This window comes from Malaclemys terrapin, chromosome 6 (genome assembly GCF_027887155.1).
Source record: "Malaclemys terrapin pileata isolate rMalTer1 chromosome 6, rMalTer1.hap1, whole genome shotgun sequence".
Classification (NCBI taxonomy): Eukaryota; Metazoa; Chordata; order Testudines; family Emydidae; genus Malaclemys; species Malaclemys terrapin.
The window spans coordinates 73161259-73187410 of NC_071510.1; the positions used below are offsets into that span (position 1 = coordinate 73161259).

Below are 26152 nucleotides of genomic sequence, written 5' to 3' on the forward strand. Positions count from 1 at the left end.
TTATTTTGCTCATTGTACTAGGAGCTTCCACAGGAGAATAGAAAAGAAAACAGCTTCTTCAAAAGTAGCAGCAGCTGGGAGTGAAGTCTGTACTGGGTAGCACCAAGGTACTTAAGTGCTTTTAGTTCTCACTTTTTTCCCACTGAAAGAACCCTCACATGAAAGCATCTGTTGTGAAAGCAGAAATTTATCTTACAGCAACTTTGCTATATTAAGTTGAGAAACATATACTAATGCAATTCAAATTCCCAGGCAGTAGAATCTTGCCAATTATGTCATTAAAACAAATACTAAAACAAGATAATAATGGAAAATTATGAATTTTTAATTTATCTGGCTCAGCGTGAGAGAGACTGTGTGGTGTTTGCTCTCTCTCAGCACAAATTCAATTGTAATTAATGAAGCACTAGCGTCTAATAGTTTGCTTGGACCACTTTGGAAAAAATAGCCTTCATTCAGGATGTGTTTTCAAAACATAATGATTCATAGAGTACAATGAATTTTATACAGCATCAGTAAACAGTACATGCTCTATTTTGCATTTGATAAACAATTGTTATCTACCTATTTGGTTCCTATCTATCAGGGTAGAATTTCAGCATCACAAAGTATTTAAACAACTGCTTGTAAATGGCAAAGTGTTGGAATAACTTAGTTTTTATATTTGTTTATTTGGATGATGACAAACAGTCCTACTGGACACTTAAAATGGACTAATAATTTGACTTTTTTTCTCAACACAATTTAATTTCTTAACAACTCACATAATTGAAAGAGGTATCTGCCCATAGATAAATCAAAGTAAAGCCGAATAAAAAATTACTAGGCACCAAATCCTGGATCCCAGATGATCTGCTGTGCTAGTGTGAAGTAATTTAATCAGGTAACTGCCTTAAGCCTAACACAGCATGCCACTCAAGAGAAAAATTTATGCTGATTACTTTCCCACTTCTGTTTCCCTCTTGTTCTGTCTCAGTTGTGTTTCTTCCACTAGCCTGAACTCTAGGAGGTGCTGATGATGCTCAAGCACCTTGTAGGATCAGGTCCCATACTCCATGCTGTTTCTCCTGTTAGTAGCCACCACTGCTAGAACCATCATTCCAGAAAATAATGCAGTCTTTCCAACTCCCCTTCAGGTGAGGTCTTTGTGCTGTAGCCCCAATTACTGATGTTGAAACTGTATACAAAATAGTCTGTCTTTACGAACTAAAATGGTTAGTACCCCATACAATGGGTAGAGTCTGGATACATAATTTCTTTCTACTCTTCATTATATTTCCAACCTTCCCTTCATCTTACCCTCAGAAGATGTGTGATCGGCCATAACTTCTGGAAATAAACGATGTATTGAGAGACAGCCTAGTGTAGAGCCTTCCAGCGTTTATCTATTGCAACCTAGTGATTTGCCAGATGTTATGGAACTATAGTCATCTTACTGTGTAACCGGTGAGTTCTTTTCAGGGGCCTTTTTTAAATAAACAATGCTCAGATGTTTTATGGAATTCCAGTGCTGCCCTAGTGAGCTGGGAAGGAAGGAAGTTGTAGGAGCTGTGAAAAGTTGCCCTCTTTGCTCTAGTGCTTGAACTCTTTACAAACATAAGGAAGCATATCTTTCAGCTTCTTCCCTCACACAGGGATAAAAATTTAGCGGACGATTTAATCCCCTGACTAGAATGGATTGTCTTGTTCATTCAGAAGTAATGACAAAGAATTGTTTGCTAAAAAGATTAGAGAGAGAACAAAAAACACCCCACGATTCTTCATTTACATTTCTTTATATTGGAATATTCCTATTGGCTACTAGTGTTATATGCCTTGGCAAACCTATTTGACAGGACTGCAACCAGGCTAATGCTTTCTCTCGTTTTTACCAGCCGTTTGTAAAAAGCCAGGGTTCTTTCGCTTGCACACCATTAAAAAGAGGCTTAAGGAGGCTCCGTCTCGCCACATGAGCCACTTCATCCCAAGCGTTGCTGTTCTCACACACATTAAATGTTGGGTTTGCAGGATCCAAAACAAATGGCCTGAGAGAAAAATAAGAATCAATGTGAACATCCGTACCAAGAGGTGAGATCTAGCAATTTACTAAGACCCAACTGTAGCTCTGATGTAAGTAGGTAACCAACCAAAAGCTAGTCCAATAGCATTGGAAAGCAGCACTTTGTAATAAGATTAAAAAAGCTGATGTTTCAAAAATGTCAGCAAGTCAAGACATATATAGTGCTTGAAAGTAGACAGACATCATGTTTTGCTTTATATAGTCTATCACTACTGTAGTATTGTCCTTAACAGGGACTTGTACCACTTCTCTCTTACTCCTCCTTCTCTGAAGCAACCTCACAACAAAGTCCTACCCACCGTACTCTGTCTCCTCAGTGTTTTGTCCTGAGACATTCATGCAGGAAAACTTGTCCATTCTTCAGAGGGAAATGAGGGAAGGGCATTGGAGGAATGGTACTTGAGAGATTTTTGCCTGCATCCTCACTGCAAAGTGAGTGGATTCCAGGCTGAGTTAAATCGGAGCCTGGATTCTAACCTATACCTCCAGCCATGTAAGCTAGCCTGGGTTTAAAGCACCTCCTGTCTTGGGTCAAAAAGTTTCTGTGTGAATGGTGGGGAGTGACAGTTGGGCTGACACCTGTGTAAGAGCCCCAGTTAACTGTGCAGTGAAGATATGTCCTCAGTCTTTCCTCCTAGTTATCAGGGGCTGGTTTTATTAGGATCCAAGCTCTTTGTCCCAGCTTTCCCACCAGAATCTTCCCCCCTCCTACCCTTGGCCATACTAGCCAGAGCCCAGCAGACATGAGACTTCAAAGGAATTGGCCCCTCTTGTTTCTGAGCACCAGACAATAAGGTTTATCTGGAGCCATTGTCTGCTTTCTGGCCCTCCTAGGTGGAGAGCTCTGGCTGGGGTTAACCCTTTGAGGCTGTAATATTGGTTGAAAGGAACATACATATGGGTGCTAACGAAACTATTAAAGTACATATCTTAGAGAAGAGAACGCAACATATAAAAAAAGTCTTATCAAGTCAATCCAGAGAGATGGTATCATATGGCAGTACTGTTAGTGCAAGTATAAAATTTAAAACTACATTAAGATGCTACACAACATATATATGTAAGGCTGTATAAAAATGTATTCTATAACATATATTAAATTGAGGTTATGTAATCAAGTAATTAAAGATTAACATACATGCAAGCAGCACATAATTATTTGTTGCCTGAGCATTTAGAAGCCCTAAGCAGGATGCCCTGGAGCTGTCCAATCTCAGAACAATGAAATCTTAAACTGGGTCATTTCCTGATTTACTTATTTAATCATGGAATCTCCATGTTCTCTTAATACATTTTTTGCATGGAATTTCCTAGGGTTTTTTTGTTTTATTTTTTTGCTATTACTACTACTATTTATTTGTGTTATGGTAGCACCTAGGAGCCCCAGTCATGGACCAGGACCCTATTGCGCTAGGTGCTGCACATACAGTAAGTAAAAACAAAAAGCAGCTTCAGTCTGGCAGGACTGTGGATCTCTGCTAACTTGCCAGAAATTGACAATAGCATTCGTAAGTTCCATAATTTGGAACACATTTTCTAGATATCACAGTAATGCCCTGTCTTATACATAGGCCTGACAGAATTCAATGTAGTATATAATTTTGACAGATAATCTATGTTTGTTTAAGCATTTATGTAGATTATCATCAATTTAAATTTCATAGTTTGATGAAATTATGGGGAGGAGTTCAGACAATTATTTAATGACAGTAGACCATGAAATTCAAAAAGTTGTGAAGTTGACAATTTGTGTTTTAACAGTTAAACTTCATATGTCAAAACATACAAAGTAAATATTCTTAAATCAAACTCTAAAAAGTTCTCAAGCAGCATGTTCTTTGTCTATCTAATTTTTGATTATCATTAGTGGAAATTTTTTTGTCGGTTTGTGTGTGTACAGTGAAATTGACACTAACATTTACTGATAAAAACAGAATCCTTTCCAGCCTACTTATGTCTTTGGAGGTCTTCCAGAAGGGACCCTTCTCCTGACAATTGGAGCAGTGGAGCACACCTCATGCAACATAGCCTGTGGGGCAGATGGAAGCATTTTTCTTCTTTCATGCATCTGCCCATCAACTAGTTACAAAAGATTTGCCCTTTAATGTTTAGCCCCTTGTGCGGGCGATATGCACTGGGGTAAATTTCACTTCCTGTGTACCGTCTCTAGCTAGAATAGGAAAGGGAGTGCCCCTCAGTAAATAGGTTTTGATACAAACTATGGAGTCATTGTGTGTCTCTTTACTAACATTCTTTAATCTCTTAATGAAAAGTTGCATTGCCTCCCATGAGTTATGGGGCCTCCTTTTCCCCATGAACCACTGAGGACAGAAGCAGAATTCAGCTGCTGCGGCTATGCCTGTCTGGTGGTATATTTACATTAAGATGACAGAAGATATTTTGTCATATAGTTACCTGGTTTGCTTCTGGAACACCTTTTTGAAAATCAGAGAGTTTGGACTGTAGTGTTTGTGCCAAACAATGCATATTTCTGGGTATCTAACCAGAAGCTTCAGGATAGCTCTCATTCCCTGAATCAGGCTGAAAAAGACTGGCTTCCCTGCCAGCTGCCAGATGAAGATTGTGATGAGCTCTATAGCATAGGAAGAAGGAAGCCTGCGAAACCTAAATACACCGAACACAGACTTAGCACATCACAAAGTCTACACAGGACACTCTTACAAACAAAATGCAAGTAAAAACAAACACTAACAAGCAGCAAAAGTCAGCTTTGTACTTTCATGCTGTTTGTTATCCATTGCAAACATTATGCTGTTGTCCCCAGTCAGGGCCTTCAATGGGAGCACTGAAAAGTTTATTTTATTCTGTATAATAAAGAAAATTGATCAGTAAAAAGGAGAGAGCAGCTTTGTGGTTAAATTACAAATGTGTCCAGATCAGGTACAGAATGCACCAAGAATATGCCAGATGTTCTGCTGTGCAAGCTGAGCCATGGATGCCAGAAGTCACAAGCCATATCACTAGCTCTATGGCCCAATAGCTGAAAGAATAAGCTCATGATGCCAAAGAAAGAATTGGAACCATTTATGACCATCACAAATGCCTCTGATTACATGGTAGCATTGGGTGAAGAAAAGAGACAGATCATACCCCACCAAAAGTGAGATGGCTTCAGTTTAAGGCCTCGATTCTGCTCCTATTGAAGTAGAGGGCAAAACTCCCATTTGACTTCAGTGGTGCAAAAATTAGGCTCAGAGGGAATATCTGCACTGCAATAAACCACTTGCAGCTGGCCCAGGCTCACGGGGCTCAGGCTATGATGCTATACAATTGGAGTGCAGACAAGATCAGGCTGGCGCTCAGGCTCTGGGATCCCATAACGGGGGAGGGTACAAAAGCCCAGGCACCAGCCTGATCCCGAACATCTACACTGCTCAGCCCCACAGCAGGCTTTTATTGCAATGTAGACATACCCAAGGAGTCTTGGTATAATTTAAGGGTATGACTGCCCTGCAATTTAAGCCCAGGGTTTGAATTCAGGCTCAAGCTTATCTCCACTTCTGACTACATGCAAATTATGCTAACCCAGGGCTTGGAGCCACTTCACTACAGAGAACATGAAAAGGTGAGAGTTGCCCAACCAACTCGGAGGCTAATTAATTAATTAATTTTATTCTCTGTATGTATATATATCTCCTCACTATATGTTCCATTCTCTGCATCCGAAGAAGTGGGCTGTAGCCCACGAAAGCTTATGCTCAAATAAATTTGTTAGTCTCTAAGGTGCCACAAGTACTCCTGTTCTTTTTGCGGCTACAGACTAACACGGCTGCTACTCTGAAACCTGTCAGAATCCTTCACTTACACATCAGCTTTATTCGGCATACAAAACTTACCCTCAGCACCACTTGAAACCAGATGCATCTCCAGTACTGCAGGAAAATGCTAAATACCCTTCCTGCACCAGTAAGAACTACTGAAATTGGCAGAGAGGGAAAGCATATTTAGTTCCCTTGGAAAAGGAAACTTTAGTTTCCACTGGGGACTTCATCAGAGCCCTGCCAGAGGAGGCTAATAGGGAAATGCACCAAATCACCCCAAGTCACACTACGACTATGGGCAGCGCTGGCCATTTTTTGTGCAAAAAGTAGAATGGCTGCAGGGCCATTGTAGCCTCCTCCCTCTTAGTGGAATTTTTGCTGCTGGCGCTGTTTTTCTGGTGCAAATCCTGAAGTGAATCTGGCTCATCTGATAACAGCTAAAGAGGAAAGAGCTGGAATCAGTAACCTAAGGAAGTATTATTGTTATAGCCCTATTTCAGAGATAGGAACTGAAGCACAGAAAGATTAACTGACTCGCCCAAGGTCACACAGGAAGACTAAAGCAGAACTGAAAATTGAACAGAGTTCCGATCCAGTGTGTTATCTACAAAACCATTCTTCTTTCACTTTACTCTCCAGAATGTACGTTCCACCTACATACTAGGTTAATTTTTCAGAACAGTAATTCAGAATTAATAAATAAGCAGAAGTTACTTATTGTAAAAGGCTCTGTTTATTCAGCTGATTTGCTTCACACCTTTTTAACAGTGTGTGCCAGATTTCTACTCTGTTTGGTTTGGAAAGGTTTGAAAAGTCCAGCGAGCCATGCATTTGCAGAAACTGTCTTGTCAGCCTTACAGGGGGAGGGTCCTTTATCCCAATCAACAGTGAGTCACTTTAATTGGAAAAAGAGAATGCCAAGCCAATATATTAATAGCACTAGCACAGCTGTGCAGTATTTTCTCTTCCTCTCCATTCCCCCATCCCTTCTTGCTCGAGGGCACTGTCTAATTGGATCACATTCTAGTTCAGTTATAAAACAGCCATTAAGATGTAGTGGAGAAGCATAATACACACATTATGTAAAATCCATTATACAGTACTCACTGTTGTTCATTCTTCAAAAACATCAGGATGTTAAAAGGAAAAGAGGCTCAAATGTTAGTTACGTACTTATTTTGAGCTGTTGGTTTAGCAAAGGAAGTCCTGAACCAGTGCTTAACTAAACGAATCAGATCCTTCACCTTCATGGTAGATGCCTTGATAAATTCAACCTGGTACTGCAGCAGGGACATTGAGTACAGCTGGATTTCATCTGTGTCATTACAGAGATAGATCTTGTGGTAAAAGCTCTGTTTTAAACCTGTTAACACCAAGAAAAGGATAAGACTGCATTCCCTAATATTTTACTTTTTTGTTTTAAATAGTGAGGCTTCATAACAGCTATAAAATCCTGTTAAATGTCGCACAAGTCCATAATATTAACAAGTCCACTTCATATCCAGACTAAATTCATTCCAAGTTTGGTGGCATACAAAAACATCCAAGATCCAGTAATGTTGTTAGGAGAATATTATGTTTAACAAACAGATTTAATCGCCTATGCAAGAGATTATCCAAAACACTGCTAGGTTTGTGTGGGTTTTTTTCCTCTCCCTCTCCCCACATCTCTCCCTATAGTTATTTATTTTCTGGTTGATAGCTGTTATACATTCTGCATATGCATACATGAACACACACATGATTAAAATAATGCTCCCCAATTAAGAAAGTTCCTGATTTGGGCATCCCCATTTTAGTTTGTTCCACAATCTGTATGGAAAAAGGAAAATTATAATCATGATTTTTTAAAGTTAAAAATTGGGGCCAAATTTTTTTAAATACACGTTATTGAATGTACAAAAAATTTTGCATGATACACACACAGTTATTCGGACTGCATGAACATCAACTATGTGAACAGTTAGTTGTGACTAATTATCTATTTGCATGTTTTTCATAAATTCAGAGATTCCCAGGCCAGAAGGGAATATTGTGATCTTCTAATCTGACTTCCTGTACAACGCAGGCCACAGAACTTCCCCAAAATAATTCCTAGTGCATCTCTCTTAGAAAAACATCCAATCTTGATTCAGAAATGGACAGTGATGGAAATTCCACCACGACCCTTGGTAAATTGTTCCAATGGTTAATTACTCTGTTAAAATTTACACCTTATTTCCAGTCTGAATTTGTCTAGCTTCAACTTCCAGCCATTGGACTGTGTTACACCTTTCTCTGCTAGACTGAAGAGCCCATTACTAAATATTTGTTCTCCATGTAGCTACTTACAGACTAACCAAGTCACCCCTTAACTGACCCTTTGAGCTAAATAAATTGAGCTCTGAGTCTGTCACTTTAAGGCATGCTTTCCAATCCTTTAATCATTCTCGTGCTCTTCTCTGAACTGTCTCCAATTTATCAACATCCTTCTTGAATTGTGGGCACCAGAACTGGATGCAGTATTCCAGCAGCAGTCACACCAGTGCTAAATATAGTGGTAAAATAACTTCTCTATTCCTATGCAAGATTCCCCTGTTTATGCATTTCAGGATAGCATTAACTCTTTTGGCAACAGCATAAAACTGGGAACTCGTGTTCAGCCAATTATCCGCTCCCACCCCCAAATCTTTTTCAGAGTCACTGCTTCTAGGGATAGAGTCCCCCTTTCTATAAGTTTGGCCTACAGTCTTTGTTACCAGATGTTTACATTTACATTTGGTCATATGAGAACACATATTGTTTGTCTGCACACAGTTTACCAAGCAATCCAGATCGCTCTGAATCAGTGACCTATATACATACCGGATTTATGAGTGCAACTGCAGATATTGCACACACAGTATGTGAAGTTGCATCTGAAGAAGTGAGGTTCTTACCCATGAAAGCTTATGCTCCCAATACTTCTGTTAGTCTCAAAGGTGCCACAGGACCCTCTGTTGCTTTTTACAGATTCAGACTAACACGGCTACCCCTCTGATACTTGACAGTATGTGTGTACACTCCAGTTGGAGGTGTGATTGTTCAAACTAGCTCATTAAAAATAGCAGAAGCCATAGCACACAGGTGGCAGAAAAATGGGACCAGATCACAAGCCCACCCAGGATGCTGAATGGCAAGCTTGTGCTGTTGCAGCTTCATTCCTATTATTAGTAAGCTAGCTCACACCTCCAAACTGTAGTGTAGACATACCCGCAATGGCGATGTCATTTTTGAAAATCAAGCCCTTTATGCCAAATGAAGATTCAATGATTCTCATACTTCTAAAGTTGTTAAGAAGAGACATGAAGTGTACCTAGAAATACACTATGGAATGGAATCTATTAACTAAGTACAGTAAGAATTGCACAAATTAGACATTGCATCGGAATACCTAGTTTATAGGTGTTTGATGGTTCCTGCATAGAGAGTGTGTGTGTTTGTGTATGTATGGGAAAGTGCTTGGAGTTTAAAAGCATCACAGTCATTAGCAAGTAGTGAAGCAAAAGTGCCATTTCCCCCCAAATTCTATAACAGATTATAATCTACTGAGAATACTATAACCATCAAAACTAAAATAGATTTATAGCCTGGATTCACAAGACATAGCTGGAACATTATGCAATTTATACAGCTGTATGATGGGTATAAATGGTCACGAGTGATCATTCCCTGATAAAGAAAGTTTCTCCCCAAAGGAAAACATTAATCCCCTACCTGTTGATGGCGCAGGCCCCAGTATGTCATAGCAAGGCATGATATCAAACGAGTGACCGTGGTGATTCTTATAGCATTTGAAATGAAACCGTAAGGATGACTGGGTCCTTTTCTCCATCAGTATCCTAAAACAAACCTTAGTTAAAAAAAATATTACTGAACAGTAATACTGGGGGAAGGAAGGGTTCAACGGTTTCCAATCTTCCTACTGTGTAGTAAGGATGGAGGAAGGTGGCTAGAAAGTCTCCTTTCTCAGAAATAAGAGACTATATCAGTCTGTACGCTATTTGCAAAAGGCAACAGGGAAGTCTCAGGGCCAAATTAACCACCGGTGTAAATGGAATAAACACTACTGAAGTCAGCAAACTCATGCTTGTTTACACCAGTGGCAAGTCTGGCCCTTCATATTTCTTTTATAAAGCTAGTAAATTATAAACATCTCATAGCAATACATTTACTGACATGTATAAAATGCAAAACCTCACATTAATAAGAAATGAAGGTTAATTTCTCAAACTAGCCAGTAGTGTAAGTGGCTTTGTCATATTCTTGCTTTTCGCTGCTGGGTGGTAAAAATAAGAGGAAATACAAAGAAATCAGAGTAGACCACCAGTCCATTAAACTCCCTCTGAAACACTCCTATACCAGTATCCACTTCCTGGACACCATGATCAACTTCAACAATGGAACCCTACAGACAGCTACATACAAAAGAATCCAGAGATCATCACACCTACCTCATAGATCCAGTAATCAAGCCAAGAAATCTGTTCTCTACTGCCAGCTGCTCAGATACCACAGAATATACTCGGAGGAGAAATACCGGGATATACATCTTAGCACACTCAAAACCACCTTCACCATACAAGGACACTCCACCAGAGAAGTAGATCGCATCACAGAATGAGCCATCCAAATACCCTGAAAGAACCTGATTCAATACAGAAATAAAACCTCCTCTGACTGCATGCCCTTAGTTGTCACCTAAAACCCCACACTGGAACCTACATGGGATATTATCAAACAACTACAACCCATACTCAATGGGGACCCCATCTTGAAAGAATTCTTTCCTGACTCTCCCCCCCCCCCCCCTTCTCACCTTCAAACAACCCTGAAGCCTCTCCAAGCTCATCATCAGAAGCAAGATCCCCACAGACCAGGACACTCCAACTCAAAGTGGCACCAGACTCTGCCAGAACAGATGCCAAACTTGCACACATCTCCACTGCTACAATGATCAACACCCCTTCCCCAACAGACCTTTCAAGTTCCAAAGGTCCTACACATGTGGTATACCTCATCCAGTGCACTAAATATCCCAATAGCAACTATGTGGGTGAAATCAATCACTACACTCTCGAATGAAATCTCACAGGAAAATGATATCAGACAAAAACACCATATTACCTGTGAGTGAACACTTTCCACAAAGGGATCACTCTATATTGGACTCAGTCCTCATCCTCAAAGGAAACCTGCACAACACTTTCAAAAGGTGAGCCTGGGAGCTTAAATTCATAACTTTATTCAGTCCATGATTTTTAGTGTCTGGCGGAGACACTGGATTATGGCTTATTACAACAATCTGTAACACACTAACAACTGCCTCCCATCCCCGCCCTTCCTTTCCTCCTTAGGACTGGATGAGTCATAGGCCACTTAACACATATTTCAAGGGACCATTCAATGTGAACTACTTATGCTAAATGATCTGTTCCATCTTGTATTTAGCTTTGACACTCTGAGGCTATGGGCTTGTCTACACTGGAACTTTACAGCGCTGCAACTTTCTCACTCGGGGGTGTGAAAAAACACCCCCCAGAGCGCAGCAAGTTACAGTGCTGTAAAGCGCCAGTGTAGACAGTGCTGGTAGCTACACTCCTCGTGGAGATGGTATTTTAAGAGCACTGGGAGAGCTCTCTCCCATGACCACACAAGCCACGTAAACGCGCTGCCACAGCAGTGCTTTGGCGTTGCCAGTGTAGACTAGCCCTATATGTTTACACTACAAAGCTTACAGCGGCACAGCCATACCGCTGTAGCTGCACCGCTGTAAGATCTCTTGTGTAGCCACACTATGCTGACAAGTGAAAGCTCTCCCATCAACATAGTTAAACCACCCCTAAAGAGTGGTGGTAACTATGTCGGCGGGAGAAGCTCTCCCACCAACATAGTGCTTTTTTTACACCCCTGAGTGACTTAAATTTTGCCGACATCAGTGGTAGCGTAAACATGACCTAAGTTTTCCAGGCCTGAAGAAGAGCTGTGTGAAAGCTCAAAAGCTTGTCTCTCTCACCAACAGAAGTGGATCCAATAAAATATGTTACCTCATCCACCTTCACACTCTAATATCCTGGGAGTGACATGGCTATAACAACACTGCATACAGAGTACAACCCTGTAATCTGAGCACTGGTTATAGTTAATGGTTCAGGCTGAAAAAAAATCAAGCAAACAGAAGAAACAAGGAAACCCAAAAGTTAAAGTTTCTATAATATTGCACTTCCTGCATACTGGACAACATAAGGACATAAGAACTGCCATACTGGGTCAGACCAAAAGGTCCATCTAGCCCATTATCCTGTCTTCCGATAGTGGCCAATGCCAAGTGCCCCAGAGGGAATGAACAGAACAGATAATCATCAAGTGATCCATCCCGTCGCCCATTCCCAGCTTCTGGCAAACAGAGGCTAGGGACACCATCCCTGCCCATCCCGGCTAATAGACATTGATGGATCCTATCCTCCATGAATTTATCTAGTTCTTTTTTGAACTCTGTTGTAGTCTTGGCCTTTACTACATCCTCCGGCAAACAGTTCCACAGGTTGACTGTGCGTTGTGTAAAGAAATACTTCCTTTTGTTTGTTTTAAACCTGCTGCCTATTAATTTCATTTGGTGATCCCTAGTTCTTGTGTTATGAGAAGGAGTAAATAACACTTCTTATTTACTCTCTCCACACCAATCATGATTTTATAGACTTCTATCATATCCCTCTTAGTCCTCTCTTTTCCAAGCTGAAAAGTCTCAGGCTTATTAATCTCTCCTCATATGGAAGCCATTGCACACCTCTAGTCATTTTTGTTACCCTTTCCTGAATCTTTTCCAATTCCAATAGATCTTTTTTGAGATGGGGCGACCACATCTGCATGCAGTATTCAAGATGTGGGCGCACCATGGATTTATATAGATGCAATATGATATTTTCTGTCTTATTAACTATCCCTTTCTTAATGATTCCCAACATTCTGTTCGTTTTTTTGACTGCCGCTGCACATTGAGTGGATGTTTTCAGAAAACTATCCACAATGACTCCAAGATCTCTTTCTTGAGTGGTAACAGCTAATTTAGACCCCATCATTTTATATGTATAATTGGGATTATGTTTTCCAATGTGCATTACTTTGCATTTATCAACATTGAATTTCATTTGCCATTTTGTTGTCCAGTCATCCAGTTTTGTGAGATCCTTTTTTAGCTCTTCGCAGTCTGCTTGGAACTTAACTATGTTGAGTAGTTTTGTATCATCTGCAAATTTTGCCACCTCACTGTTTACCCCTTTTTCCAGATAACAACATAAACCAATAACAGAGGAAAATAGGAATAAAAATCATATAGCCCTAATTCAACAAAGCACTTAAGCACATGCTTAACTTTAAGCACAAGATTTTCATAGACTCATAGATTTTTAGGTCAGAATACACCATTATATCATTCTAGTCTGACCTAATATGGACTTCAATAGGACTTAAGCAAGTGCTTTAGTGAAAGCACTTGCTGAAAAAGGACCATAGTCTTTTTATTCCTGTGTTCCTTTATATTATTGGTTTATGTTGTTAGATATATGTGCAATGTTGCAGAGTAAGTGTGGCTGTAGAATCCCTAACTTCTGCATTAATATACACAAACATTCAGATGAGGCTGGTAGCTGGGCCTGTTATGAAGGTTGTCCGACACTTCCCCGTAGAAGACCCTGTTTCCAGTTGCTTACAACTTTGCCAAATGATAATAGTTTAGGCTGAAATTTTGCATGCCACTTGTCTCCCTCAGGCTGAATCTTTTTGGAAAGTTTCAGCCAAAATGGTTCAGCCATTTCCAAGAACAAGGACAGGGAAAATATGTTCTGCAATATTAAAAAATAATCTGGTGATTTTTTTCTAGCTCCCCCGTGCTTTTAAAACAGGGACTTGAAATTTGGCAGAGGTGACCTGTGTGTCAGAGATGTGCCTTTTGCTGTTCCTGAGAAAATCTGCTCAAATTTGCCCAAGTTATACACCTTTGAAAAAAAAATCTCCATTTGCACATGCTCAGTAAATTCTTGCTAAAGTTTAGCAGCTAAAATTTCTGAAGTTTCCATCCTCACTGAGACTTCTGCAGCCTCTCACAGTTCCTAGTGCTGACCACACTGTGCACGTGCCATCTCTACAAAGCAGCTGAGTATGCTCCAGCCCAGGACTACATGATCTCACTGGGACTTTCTTTGCAATCACAGCTCCCAACCAGCATGGATCAGGGTGGAGATGGGCCCAGAATTGAGAGCAGGAAGCCTGTCTCCCCTGTGCTCTTAATGACCCTCTTGCTGGCACCACGTAGTATTGAGGAGGAAACCATCTGACTCTAATGCTGTGGGGATAAAAGGCAGATTGGGGGGCAGGGATACAACTAGACTGGGACAAGGATCCTGGTGAGGATGGGACTGGAGTGGGGAAAGAAAAGGGAAACTGTTACTTGGAATTGGGAGGGACAGGAACTGGTTGAATAAAGAGGAGGGGAGACAGATCTGACAAGTAGCCAAGGGGTAGAACCGGGATCAGCTTAGGAGGGAAGAGATTGGAACAAGGAGCCAGGGAAGGAGTGAGGTATAAAGAGGGAAACCGAGTGAATGAAGATCCTGAGGACAGACAGACTGTGTGTGTGAAATCACTGGAGGCTGGTGGGGAGGTGAGAGACAGATCAGATGAGGAGGTGGGAACTGGGACTGGCTGGACAAAGACTGGGACTCAGATCAGGGGCCTGAAGATGGAGACTATTGGCTGGGCAAAGAGACTGGGATGAGAAGCCTGAGGAAAGGAGACTGGGTAGCTCAGGAAAGTAGGAACGGGACCGAGATGAGGATGGGTGACCAGATGTCCCAATTTTATAGGGACAGTCCTGATTTTTGGGTCTTTTTCTTATATAGGCTCCTATTATCCCCCCACCCCCATCCCGATTTTTCACATTTGCTGTTTGGTCACCCTAGATGAGGAGACAGTGGTAGGAAAGAGACAGAACTGGGACATGAACAGGTTGGAAGGGACAAGCCAAAAGGGGTTAAGTTTTGGGGAAGAACAGACAGTCTGACTATTAGAGAACAATGGAACCCAAGTTTCCTGAGTCTCACCACTCCTTTGCGGTCAGCAAATATCTGTGAAATTCACTGGTGAAATGTGTGTCCCAGTCCCCTCTCGTACTAGTCCACACAGAGGCTATTAACCTACTACTGCTACCATTTACTCTGTTAGTTAAAGTGGCAGAGGTCTGGTGTGGTTAACCTAAATGTTCCAACCCTGCTGATGTCAATAAGATGCCACATTAAAAAGTTTTCAAAAAGAAAACTGAAGAAAAAATGCTAAGTAATTTTACACAAAAACTATGATAAAAGAACATTATTCAATTGCAAAGTCAAGCAGTGCAAAGTTAGGAAATGCCAGAATTAAGGTTGCCTGTGCTCCCCCTGAGAGTATGCCGTATGATAAAGTCTTTAATTACATTATCATATACTAATTTTCCACAAGATCCCTGCATCAATCCATGCACAAAATGGACCTGTGCTGGGGATGGATCAGAGTTGTGTAGTGAAGGAGATCGTCTGTAGGATCTCTGCCTCATTTGTTACAGAAGTTGGATGGTGTCTAGTGAATGAGGCAGGGAACTACAGAAAATGAGAAGAGGGTCTCATGAGTAAAGTTGAATTCTGCCCTGGAGAACTGCATTCTATCCCTGTCTCTGCCCCAGAGTCCTTATGTATTGCTAGGCAAGTCACTTAAATTCAGCTTTTCACAGGTGGTCACAAATTGTCTATTCCTCCTTTTCTGAGTAATTGACTTGAGACCCCAATGTTTGATTTCCAGAAGTGCTGATCACTCCCAGGTATAGCTGAAGTCAGTTGGAGCTGTGGTTTGAACATATAAAGTAATATATATTAAGTAGAGCTATCCAGGAATTGGATTTTTCATTTCAGGGGAATTTTGTGATTTCAAGATGTTTGCCATTACAGAATGGAACAATCAATCAATCAAATAAATAAAACAAACATTGAAATTTCCTATGAATCAAAATTCCAAATAAAATGAAATAAAAAAAAAATCTAATTCCAGATCAACCAAAACATTTTGTTTTGATAAAGCTGAAAGGCTTCTGTCCAATTACAACTTTTTTCAAGTGGGACCAACAGGCAGAAATTTGTCTGTGAGTCTACTGAAACCTAGGCCAAGTCTATGGTACAAACTTCTGTGCACATAGCTATGCCAGTCAGGGTGTGAAGAGGTGTGATCCCTGACTGACACAGCTGTGCCAGCAAAAGCTTTTGCCCAAATAGCTTACTTCATTTGGGGAAGGCCGGAAAATGCTATGTTGGCAAAAGTGCAGTATTGCCACTATAAGCTGCAGCCACACTAGGAACATTTCGCAAGTGCAATGTACTGGTATAGCAAAGCACTCCCAGTGGAGACTTATTCACAGCTAGAAAGGACAACTGAAGGGCTATGAAAATGAATGATACTGAACAAACACTGCCATTCACAGTAAGAGATACACGCACACAAAATACATATTCACCACACCTATCAATGCAAACTGGAGATATTTTTAAGACCTTACAAGATGTGTCTTAATAGCTTCTATTCTTTAAAATGAATTTCCACTTAAAAGGCATATGGCATATGTTTATTTATATAAACGCATATTGAGTGTATAACAAATTAATGCTCATGAAGTATGAAACTATCATTTGGTGTATGCAATCCGGTCAAGCCTAGCCGCAGTTTTTTTTAAATCATCAATGTTCAAGGTACGAAGACCTCCAGGAAGTTGAGTCATTTTGCAGTTCTCAACAACGTGTGTCATGCTTTGTGGCTGCCCACACTGACATAGTAGACTGTCTAAAACATGAAGCATGAAAGATACCAGATTACAGACCCCAGGGACACCAGACATCCTTTCGTTCACTGAACAGGTACAACACAGGCAGTAGCGGTGCAAGCTTCTACACTTTGCTCACCAGTGTGCCTCAGCTCAGAACTGGAGGGGCTGCCTCTGTAGGCAAAATGCCCTGTTTCCATAGCTATTCAAGCCTTGGCCTCTCATTCAAGACCGCCAATAAAGATGCCAATTACTCTCTATTGTCATGGTCATTCTTGGGATGTGAGCACCTCTCCACTGGAATCTGGACAGGGACCACGAAACATATTTCACATAGGTTGCCCACAGCCATGGTAACAACTTCAGGTCCCTTCTGTTTGGGATGGATTCAAACCACTGACCTAGAGTTAAAAAACCTCTATATTTTATTGCTCATCCCCTGTCACCCAGTCCTCCCTAACTCAGACCTCAATTCTCCCCTCTAACTTGTCCCACCACAATCTCAGTGCCTCCTCTCCAGAAGGAGTATTTATATGCAGTTTCTGGAGTGACACTGGGTTGGATTAAAATTAAATATAAAAACAGGTTGCTCTAAAACGGGATCCCAAATGTGTTTTATGAGGCTTCTTATGGGAAACAAAACCCATGTGCATTTTGGGTTGGATGGGACCTCCACTAGAGAAAAAATATTTAGGGGACACTCTTTGGCTTTCATGATAAAACAATTAATCACTGGTGATATCGCCGCATCTCTTTCCACAACCTCAAAATCCCACAGCCTGGGAGTATACAATACACCCTGTGCCTGCGCAGCAGACACAAGAATCCCCTGAAAACCAGGTCTGCTGCCTCCATGTATCCCACACACACGCACACACACACACACACACCATGGATCACCAGGTGTCATGATTAGTCAAAGCAGAAAGATACGTAGTATTTGTTTGCACTGTGGAAAGAGCATGTTTAGTCTCTAGACAAGTTCACTGAGATGAGGGAGGAGCACAGTATTTCACATTATAGATGAACAGTCTGTATGGAGTCCCATTCAGTTGCTTTCATTCATGCTAGAGAAGCTAGAGGGTGAAGCTGCAAAATGGGAGAAAATGATGAATCATTAAGGCTTGAAAAGATGGTGTGAACTATCTTATAAATCTCTCATGGGAATTTTACCTGTGTTTGTATTGGGACGCACACCATTTTGTGTCTAGTTTTCTAGTTTGATTTTATCCATTTTATTTTCCGATTTTGCTGTGCTCTGTGAAGTAGGCAGTCTAGGAAGGAATCACATCTGAGATGCCTGTGTAACATCTGGAGCAAGTAAAAGCCCTAATAATAACTAAACATAGAAAATACACACAACCATCATGATCCAAACCTGCTGGCCCACGAAGATTCCTTCAGTCTTTTCCCAAGATCATCTATAACTTCTGGCAGTTTCTTTTTGCAGTCTTCTAGATTTTCAAAGGCTTCACTAAATAGCACTATATCAACATCAGACCAGCCTTGTGTATCAGTTCCTTTTATATATGAGCCTCCCTGTTATGCAAGATATGCCAGAAAGATGATTAGCACTTGATTTTTTTCTGTAAACAGGACATTTTTGCAATGTTGGTAAAGCAGGCTTTAGATGCCTTCTGTAATTTCTTAGACTGTCTTGTCTACATACTTGCAAGTAATTTATAGTTTACATGTTACTAAGGTGAGATGCAAGATGGGCCTGATCCCTGGGTCTTTCAAATGGACTTTGGATCAGGCCTTATATTAGTAACAGGATTCATAGTATCGGTGATGGTATCTACTATAGGAATGGAATTGGGTTCAACACCCAAATCACTAGGGCAAATCAAGTTTTCTTCACTGGGTGTCGAATATGGTTTAACCCAGTTTATGCCAGTATTCAAATTGTAGTCAACCATGTGGGGGGGAAAGGGGGAGGATGGAGGAGAAAGGCAGTGAGAGCCTTTTTTGAAATTTGGTAAAAAAATACTGTTTATTTTCTAATGCAGAAGTACTTTTTAGTAACTAACAGATTCTCGACCTGATAAAAGCGCATCTCAGGGTTGGGTGCCAAATGCACTCTCTTGATTTTGTTAAATACATTTTAAAACTAGAGCATATCTATCAATACACATCTAGAATTCTGCTTGATGCAATCACTGTAGTAAGAGCATAGGGCCCAACCAGGCAACCCCTACTCATGCTAATGAGTACATCCTCATGTATTTGGTACTAAGAGCCTTCTTACAATAATACAACAGCCACACTGCAGGTAGGGGTGTTTATAATCAGTTAGGAATCTCAAGTCAGTTCTTAGCAGACAGTTGTCTGCAACGTAAATCCACCTTAGTAAACAGGTTTCATATGGAATGGGCATGGAAGTCAAATTGCCCTCTCACCCCTAAAAATGGTTCCTTCAGAATAAAGTTGATGTACAGTGATAGGGTGTTACAGGGAAGTTGATATGGCTATTATCTGTACTACATCAGTCCTGTGAGGATATTCAGTCTCTAGGGATGTCACTTTAGGACCTCTGGAGAACTAAATGAGCCAGTAATTTGCCTTAAAAAAAGTTTAAAAAACACTAAAAAAAAGTTTATTCTCCTGCTGATAATACCTCATCTTAATTAATTAGCCTCTTACAGTTGGTATGGCTACTTCCATCTTTTCATGTTCTCTGTATGTATAAATATCTTCTTACTATATTTTCCATTCTATGCATCCGATGAATTGGCTGTAGCCCACGAAAGCTTATGCTCAAATAAATTGGTTAGTCTCTAAGGTGCCACAAGTACTCCTGTTGTAATATAATTGGTCTAAAAGAGCAATTACAGCTAGAGGAAAGATTATTATCATAGGCTCAACTCATATTTAGATGCAAGAAAACTAAATGCTACTCTTTTTAAAAGATTTTTATTTTATTTATTTAATTTATAATTTATTAAATCCTCAAACAATATGGTGGATCCAAATAATGCTACAGGTCAGACCTGAATCTAAACCAAAAGGAAATTCACTGTTTATGAGATCACTCCCTCTGGAGTCTTGGGACACAAGAGGACCTTGTGGTACAGATACATACGGGCTGCAACACTTTGACAAGTGAAGGAAATGCTATTTTGTTGAACCACAATAAAAAGAGGAAATAATGTTTACCTTGATTAGCCGAGCTATTGGTAATGGGAAGCATTCCTTGATCAAATTAATAATTGCCTCAATATCTGTTGCACAGGCAATGCTTGCAGGGCCTGGAATGGGGCGAAGCTTTTCTTCTACAAATCTCTTTAGTTCTGTTGGATTTTTATAATCCAAGATATTATCAGGTGAAAATCCAGTGGCCATTTGAGCTGCACAAAAAGAAAATTAAAGTCTGATCACTAATTTGCTTGAAAAGGACTTGTTAAGAAGCTTATAAATGCTATAAATTCCTTGCTTCCTTTTAATCAGCTGTGGCAGACAGCTAGTACTCAACACCTAAGGATCCAAAAATGATGTAGTGTTAAGTAAAAAATCATTAGTATAATACCTCAAAATCCAACATTTTATTTCCACTATGGTGTCTCTAATTCTTTCCCTTCCTTTTTATCTTCACTTCTAAAACCCTAAATAATAAATTAATGGAGATATCCCATCTCCTAGAACTGGAAGGGACCTTGAAGGAAAGGTCATCAAGTCCAGCCCCATGCCTTCACTAGCAGGACCAAGTACTGATTTTGCCCCAGATCTCTAAGTGGCCCCCTCAAGGACTGAACTCACAACCCTGGGTTTAGCCAGCCAATGCTCAAACCACTGAGCTATCCCTAACCCTAGCACATATCTTTTCTCTCTCTGTTTCTCTCTCATCTTAACTACTATAAATTCTTCATTCCTGGATTATCTGCTTCCCCTTCTCCAGTTTACCCCAAATACCACAGTTAAAACCTTCTTTTAACTACACCGAGCTGTGGCTTTTTATGATCTCCTTCAGGCCTATTCCCTAGCAGATTACAGACAGTAGCCTCCCAGTACCAGGAGACTAGGAACACATTGGGAGAGGCAAGGAGTTTTATTGGCCCTCTTGAAGAGGCACCTGCTGAAAACAGATATGGAGATTCTTGCACAGAGTCTCCAAATGCAGTGAGGGCATGTGGGAGAAGTTCCTATTGGAAGGACACAACTCCTGGTTAGGGCAAGAAAAAAATGGGAAGGTTGGCCAACCACCAGGAGGTCCTAAAACACGATCCTCTAAGGACAAAGGGTCCCACACGCCTGTTAATTTGCTTTCCCTACTGGTGTTATTGCAGGGTTGCAAGATCAGAAGGTAGGTGGAATTCTGTTGGGGGTTTTTAAAAAGGGGCCTTAGAATGCCTCATTATGGCTAAAGGACTCTGTCAGATAATTTGAAGTTATTATCTACTCTTCCAGAATTTGTAAGGGAGAAGAAAACTGGTGAAGTGAGATCTGATCTAGTGACAGGACCTCTGACGGGACCCTTTAACAATTTGAAGATTTCATAACTGGGGGGTAGTGCCAAGAAAGTCTGGACTGATTCATCATTTGACCTATTCATGGGAGGGTTTGAATAACAATCTCATTGACTTGCAGAATTGCTCAGTAAAGTAGTCATCTTTTAATCACATGACCCCCGCCTGCGGTCTGAAGGCAGCTTTTTATTTATTGCTGGTTCACTCTAATACTTTTGATTTTATGGGGCTTTCAACATACTGATAAGGCCATGCCCATGTGATTGTCATTTTCCTGTTTAGCCTTTGAACCATTTAGTATCTTCTTAGAATGGAAAGACATGGACGTGACCTGTCGTGCATGGCACATGTCCTGGACAATGTTTTGTTTCTCAGCCTTAGCAGATTCAGGCATTGGAAAGCCTTGCTTTGAACAATTTGTTCCACCACAGAGAGTCTCGGAACTCCACTGGCGTAGGACAAAACAGAGGAACCAAATACATATATTACATACCTGGGCACAGAAATTGATAGAGACTAGAGCGTCTCACTTCCCAGCCATGAAGGTTGATCAATGAAGGGAACAGGTTAGTAGTTCGGTTAAAGTCACCCTAAACTATTTACAAACATTAGCTGGATTGTTAGGTTTTGTGTGCAGAGCGGTTGTGCATTCCTGAGCCTTATGGTGCTGTTTACACAATGACATAGCCCAGACATGGAGAAGAGTCTCCTTGGCTGTTGTGGTAAACAGGCTCACAAAAAATGTAGACTAAGAAATGAGAAAGAGGTGATGGTTTTGAGCACTGAAGTATCATGTGCTTGCCCAGGACAATTCCACCAACAAAGGGCATTTGTTGGACATCTGTTATGACATTTTTTTCCTGGGCATTCAACTATGACAGGAGAGGTTTTTGTGAGTGGTTGGCTTGGTGGGATGCCAAGCAAGCAGTGCTAGGGGCATCTAATGGCAATGTAGTTTTTACAGGTAGGAAAATTCAGGCTAGCTTTGGCTGAGAGAGTTTGGAGCAGGAAATAGTCATCTCCAAGATTAATTTGTTGTAACAAGGGGACAGCCATAAAGATAGTCATATCTACTGGTGAAGACTGCTGGGAGCTCCAATCTTCTTTGTGGGACTCATGGTTTTGGTTTTATGGTCATGCCTATCACCCACATCTTAGTGGGCCAGCTGGTTTTCAGATGGCCTGAGATGATGATTTTATAACCTTTGGGTCAGCAAACAGTGATTGGATCAAACAGCAGCTTGTTTCTGTGGCAGCTGGCCCATTACTGTAAGAATTACACATTCCACTTCTATGTTTGGTTACTGTGTGGTTGTTATTTATTTAATAGAACTGAAGCTTGTATGCCAAAAAATGTGTTTGGTTGTAGTGTGGTTTTCCTAAGGGTGCCTTTCCTAAAGGCCTTGAATAAAAAAAACCCACACACACTTTCCACATGTGTGTGAAGAAGGTCTACAAACTGGTCAAGCACTAAGAGAGTTCCAAGTGAGCTTCATTGCCAGAGAAGTACAAAATATGGATGAGGACAATAGCACAAGCTATTTCTTATCCATATCCCTCTCCAACATTTAAAATAATAAGCCTGATGGCTAAGGGAGGGTTGGGTAAGACAGGATCGTGTCAGTGAACACAAACTAATAATGTCGATTTTCAATACACTTTTTGTTCTGTAGCTTCTGATGTAGATTCATTTACTGGTGGAACATTGGGCCATATCTCTTTATTTATACCAAAAATGTTAATGCCCCGCTGTCATAAATATAAAGGGAAGGGTAACAACTCTTATGTATGAGGTAACATAAAATTCCTCCTGGCCAGAGGTACAGAATCCCCTTACCTGTAAGGGGTTAATCAGTTCAATTAACCTAGACAGTCTCAAAGCAAGGAGGTATTATATTTCATAACTACAAAATGAGGAGATTCATTGTAACCTTCACCACAAGTCCTTAACAGACACACTAGTTGGTTACCAGTAACTACAATTACCAGTGTGAGTGTGAGTGTCTCATCCTGCATGGTGCTACGTACCCTCAATTCCTACCAACTACAGTGGGTGTTGAGAACAATCAGCACCCCACACGACTCAGTGCTTTTTCAGGAAGAGTTTTGCTGAGTAAGGGTGATAAATGGCCAACGAAAATTAATCATCTTGGGAGTGATCTCACCAGTGAAAGCGTTTGATACTTATGGTATTTAGCCCTTGATTCTCCCTCGCTAATAGCCAGTGCTCTCTAGCAGAACTTCCTGTCTGTTCTGAGCAGCAGTGGTACCTCTTTTGCTGGCTGTGAAGTGATGATCTTGTTTCTCATGGTGTTCCCTGCTATGGATTGTTCCAAACTGCCTTGGGCACATCCTGCAGGAGGTAGACATTTCCATGGCCACAAATTTTGCTTCCCTCTTTGGAGGCATGTCCCAGAAACACCCTTTTTTTTCAGCAGTCATTCTTTCATGGTTGGCCTGTTAAAGGGAAGATGGGGCACACCATACATAGGATCAAGTATCAGGGGGTAGCTGTGTTAGTCTGTATCTACAAAAACAACAAGGAGTCTGGTGGCACCTTAAAGACTAACAGATTTATTTGGGCATAAGCTTTCGTGGGTAAAAACCTCACTTCTTCAGATGCATACCCACGAAAGCTTATGCCCAAATAAATCTGTTAGTCTTTAAGGTGCCACCAGACTCCTTGTTGTTACCATACATAGGAGTAAGTTGGATATGGAAAAAGGAGGCTGGCTAATACAGTGAATTGGAGGTACCTCCAGGAGCTCATCTCATCTCAGCTCAAGACAAACCTCAACATTTTTAAAGCACATTATACAGGGAAAGAAGGTGGGCCACATCCATAAAGCATGTATAATAAAAAAAAAAAAAAAAAAGGCAACCGCTCCAATAATTCCATTTTTTAGAAGTCCACCTTGAAGTTTGCCATGATTTACAATAAAATGTATATAGGAATTATTTGAGACACTATACTTAGAATAGGAAAGAACAGTGGTAACTATGTAGTATCTGCAGGGGATGTGGACTTTTCATTGGTGACTTCTGTAAATATAGCAGCAGTGAAATAAAGCCACCACCATAGCAGCAAGCAGTAGTCAATTGGACCACAGCACAGTGCCACATTTCCTTCCACTTATAGGAACTTGATGGTCCAAATAAGTATTCATGAGATTAAGAGCAAACCACCTAAAGAAATTATTTTCTAAGAAATGTTGTCTGATAAAATATGTACTTTACTGTTTGCAGTGGGAGCTTCTATAAGCACCAGAGGGAAGAATAGCTCAGTGGTTTGAGCATCGGCCTGCTAAATACAGGGTTGTGAGCTCAATCCTTGAGGGGGCCACTTAGGGATCTGGGGCAAAATCAGTACTTGGTCCTGCTAGTGAAGGCAGGGGGCTGGACTCAATGACCTTTCATGGTCCCTTCCAGTTCTAGGAGATAGGATATCTCCATTATTTTATTTAGAGCATGTACTTTCCCATGCTATGTCTGAGTCAGACAGGACTTTAGTCAATCCACAGAGGTTCCTTTGATTTTCTTTATAGTTTTATATAAAACTAATCAAGGTTTCCTTGGCAGGAGTGGCACTGTATTATAATGTAACAAACTAAATGGCTGTTGCTTTTGGATTGGGTGTGAAACACCTACAGACAGACCATACTTGGAATGCACTGAGCACAGAAATTAGAGATAAAATCTGTTGGGTTATTTTATCTATCCACATGCTATAACAGGATTTTCACCTATACTGAGATGTTCAGATATGTATATTCACTATGTATATACAGTATAAGCCATTTTTCAATTACAAGATGTACTTTCTGTTTCAATGTAAATGTCTCTATTTAATGAAAAGTAAATACAAACTGAACATACAAAAGAAAGAGCAGAGACTGGGAATCAATACAATCTGTTGTGAGAAAGAGACAGAATCAGAGCTCTCAAACAGCCTTACCGCTTCATGGTCCTGAAGTGTTTCTCTCAAAACTTCCCTACCACATTTCTCACAGTGAACTTTTCCAAGATGTTTTGCTCGGAAATGATACCTCAAGGCGGTGCGGCTGACAAAATCATTTCCACATTGCTCACAGTTGTAGGATTTTAGAGACCTCATCCTTTATAAAAAGAAATAAAAGTAAGAGGCTTCACTCCAGAGGGGCACAGAATGATTTTATACACTTGAAAAACAGTATAAACCTCTGAACAGAGCTGTGGTTAGGATAGTGATTCAAAATATATTGCCCTGATATTTGCAGTATTTACCAAAATTGTTTCAAAACTTGTTTAGTCATTCAAACTTTAGCCTAATCAAATGCTGTTAAAGTTAGTGATATAACAGAGAATTTTTCACTTGACCAGAGCTCGGAGAGCTGGTATTAATAATAGCTTCTATTGTCCAAAGAAAAGAGAACACTCCTGAATTACCTACCTAAACATTTTCTGAAGAATAAGCTGTACAGAAGCCCTGGTTTCTTTCCATCACTTTTCTTTTCCATGCATACCCATTCAAAAGGGAGTTTATCACATTGGAAGAACTTTCCTGGTACAGGTCTGTCAAAGAAGATTCCTTTTACTTTTGCAAAAAAGGTACTTTCACTTCATGGCAAGTGTGTTTATTTCTTCGTTTCCTAGTTACCTCCATGTGAACAGGCTGAAAGCCTTTCTGCACCATCCCCAGATGCAGAGAATTGTGGGACTTGTAGTTTGCATGCCACCAGAATGAGACCATCTTATTAATGATTCTATGTGTGGCAAGAGTTTTTCAAAAGCATGAAGAGACATGCATGATTTGAAAATAGAGTACTCATGCTTTCTATGTAGGTTAAGGCGACTCTGGAAACACTTAAACCTGAACCAGAAACTGACAAGCTGTGGTCTCAGCTTCTGTTCTTAGACTCTCAGCCTATGCCAACAGTGGAGCATTATAAGTCTTGCATTGTTCAAGGTTCATTCATTATGTTAGATGTTAAAGTAAGATCTCTTTTGCCTGGTC

At 40.5% G+C, this 26152-nt stretch overlaps 1 protein-coding gene across 1 annotated transcript; it reads right to left on the bottom strand.

The window, feature by feature from the left end:
• Window positions 1-26079, bottom strand: LOC128839730 (2'-5'-oligoadenylate synthase 3-like). Its single transcript, XM_054032973.1, has 9 exons — window positions 25589-26079; window positions 25115-25274; window positions 23430-23616; window positions 19853-20043; window positions 18075-18235; window positions 9577-9701; window positions 7015-7204; window positions 4475-4684; window positions 1-2024 (listed from the first exon to the last, which is right to left on the bottom strand). The coding sequence occupies exons 1-9, from the start codon at window positions 25594-25596 to the stop codon at window positions 1868-1870; spliced, it is 1389 nt and encodes a 462-aa protein (XP_053888948.1). The 5' UTR covers window positions 25597-26079; the 3' UTR covers window positions 1-1867.
• Between the last annotated feature and the right edge of the window lie 73 nt (window positions 26080-26152).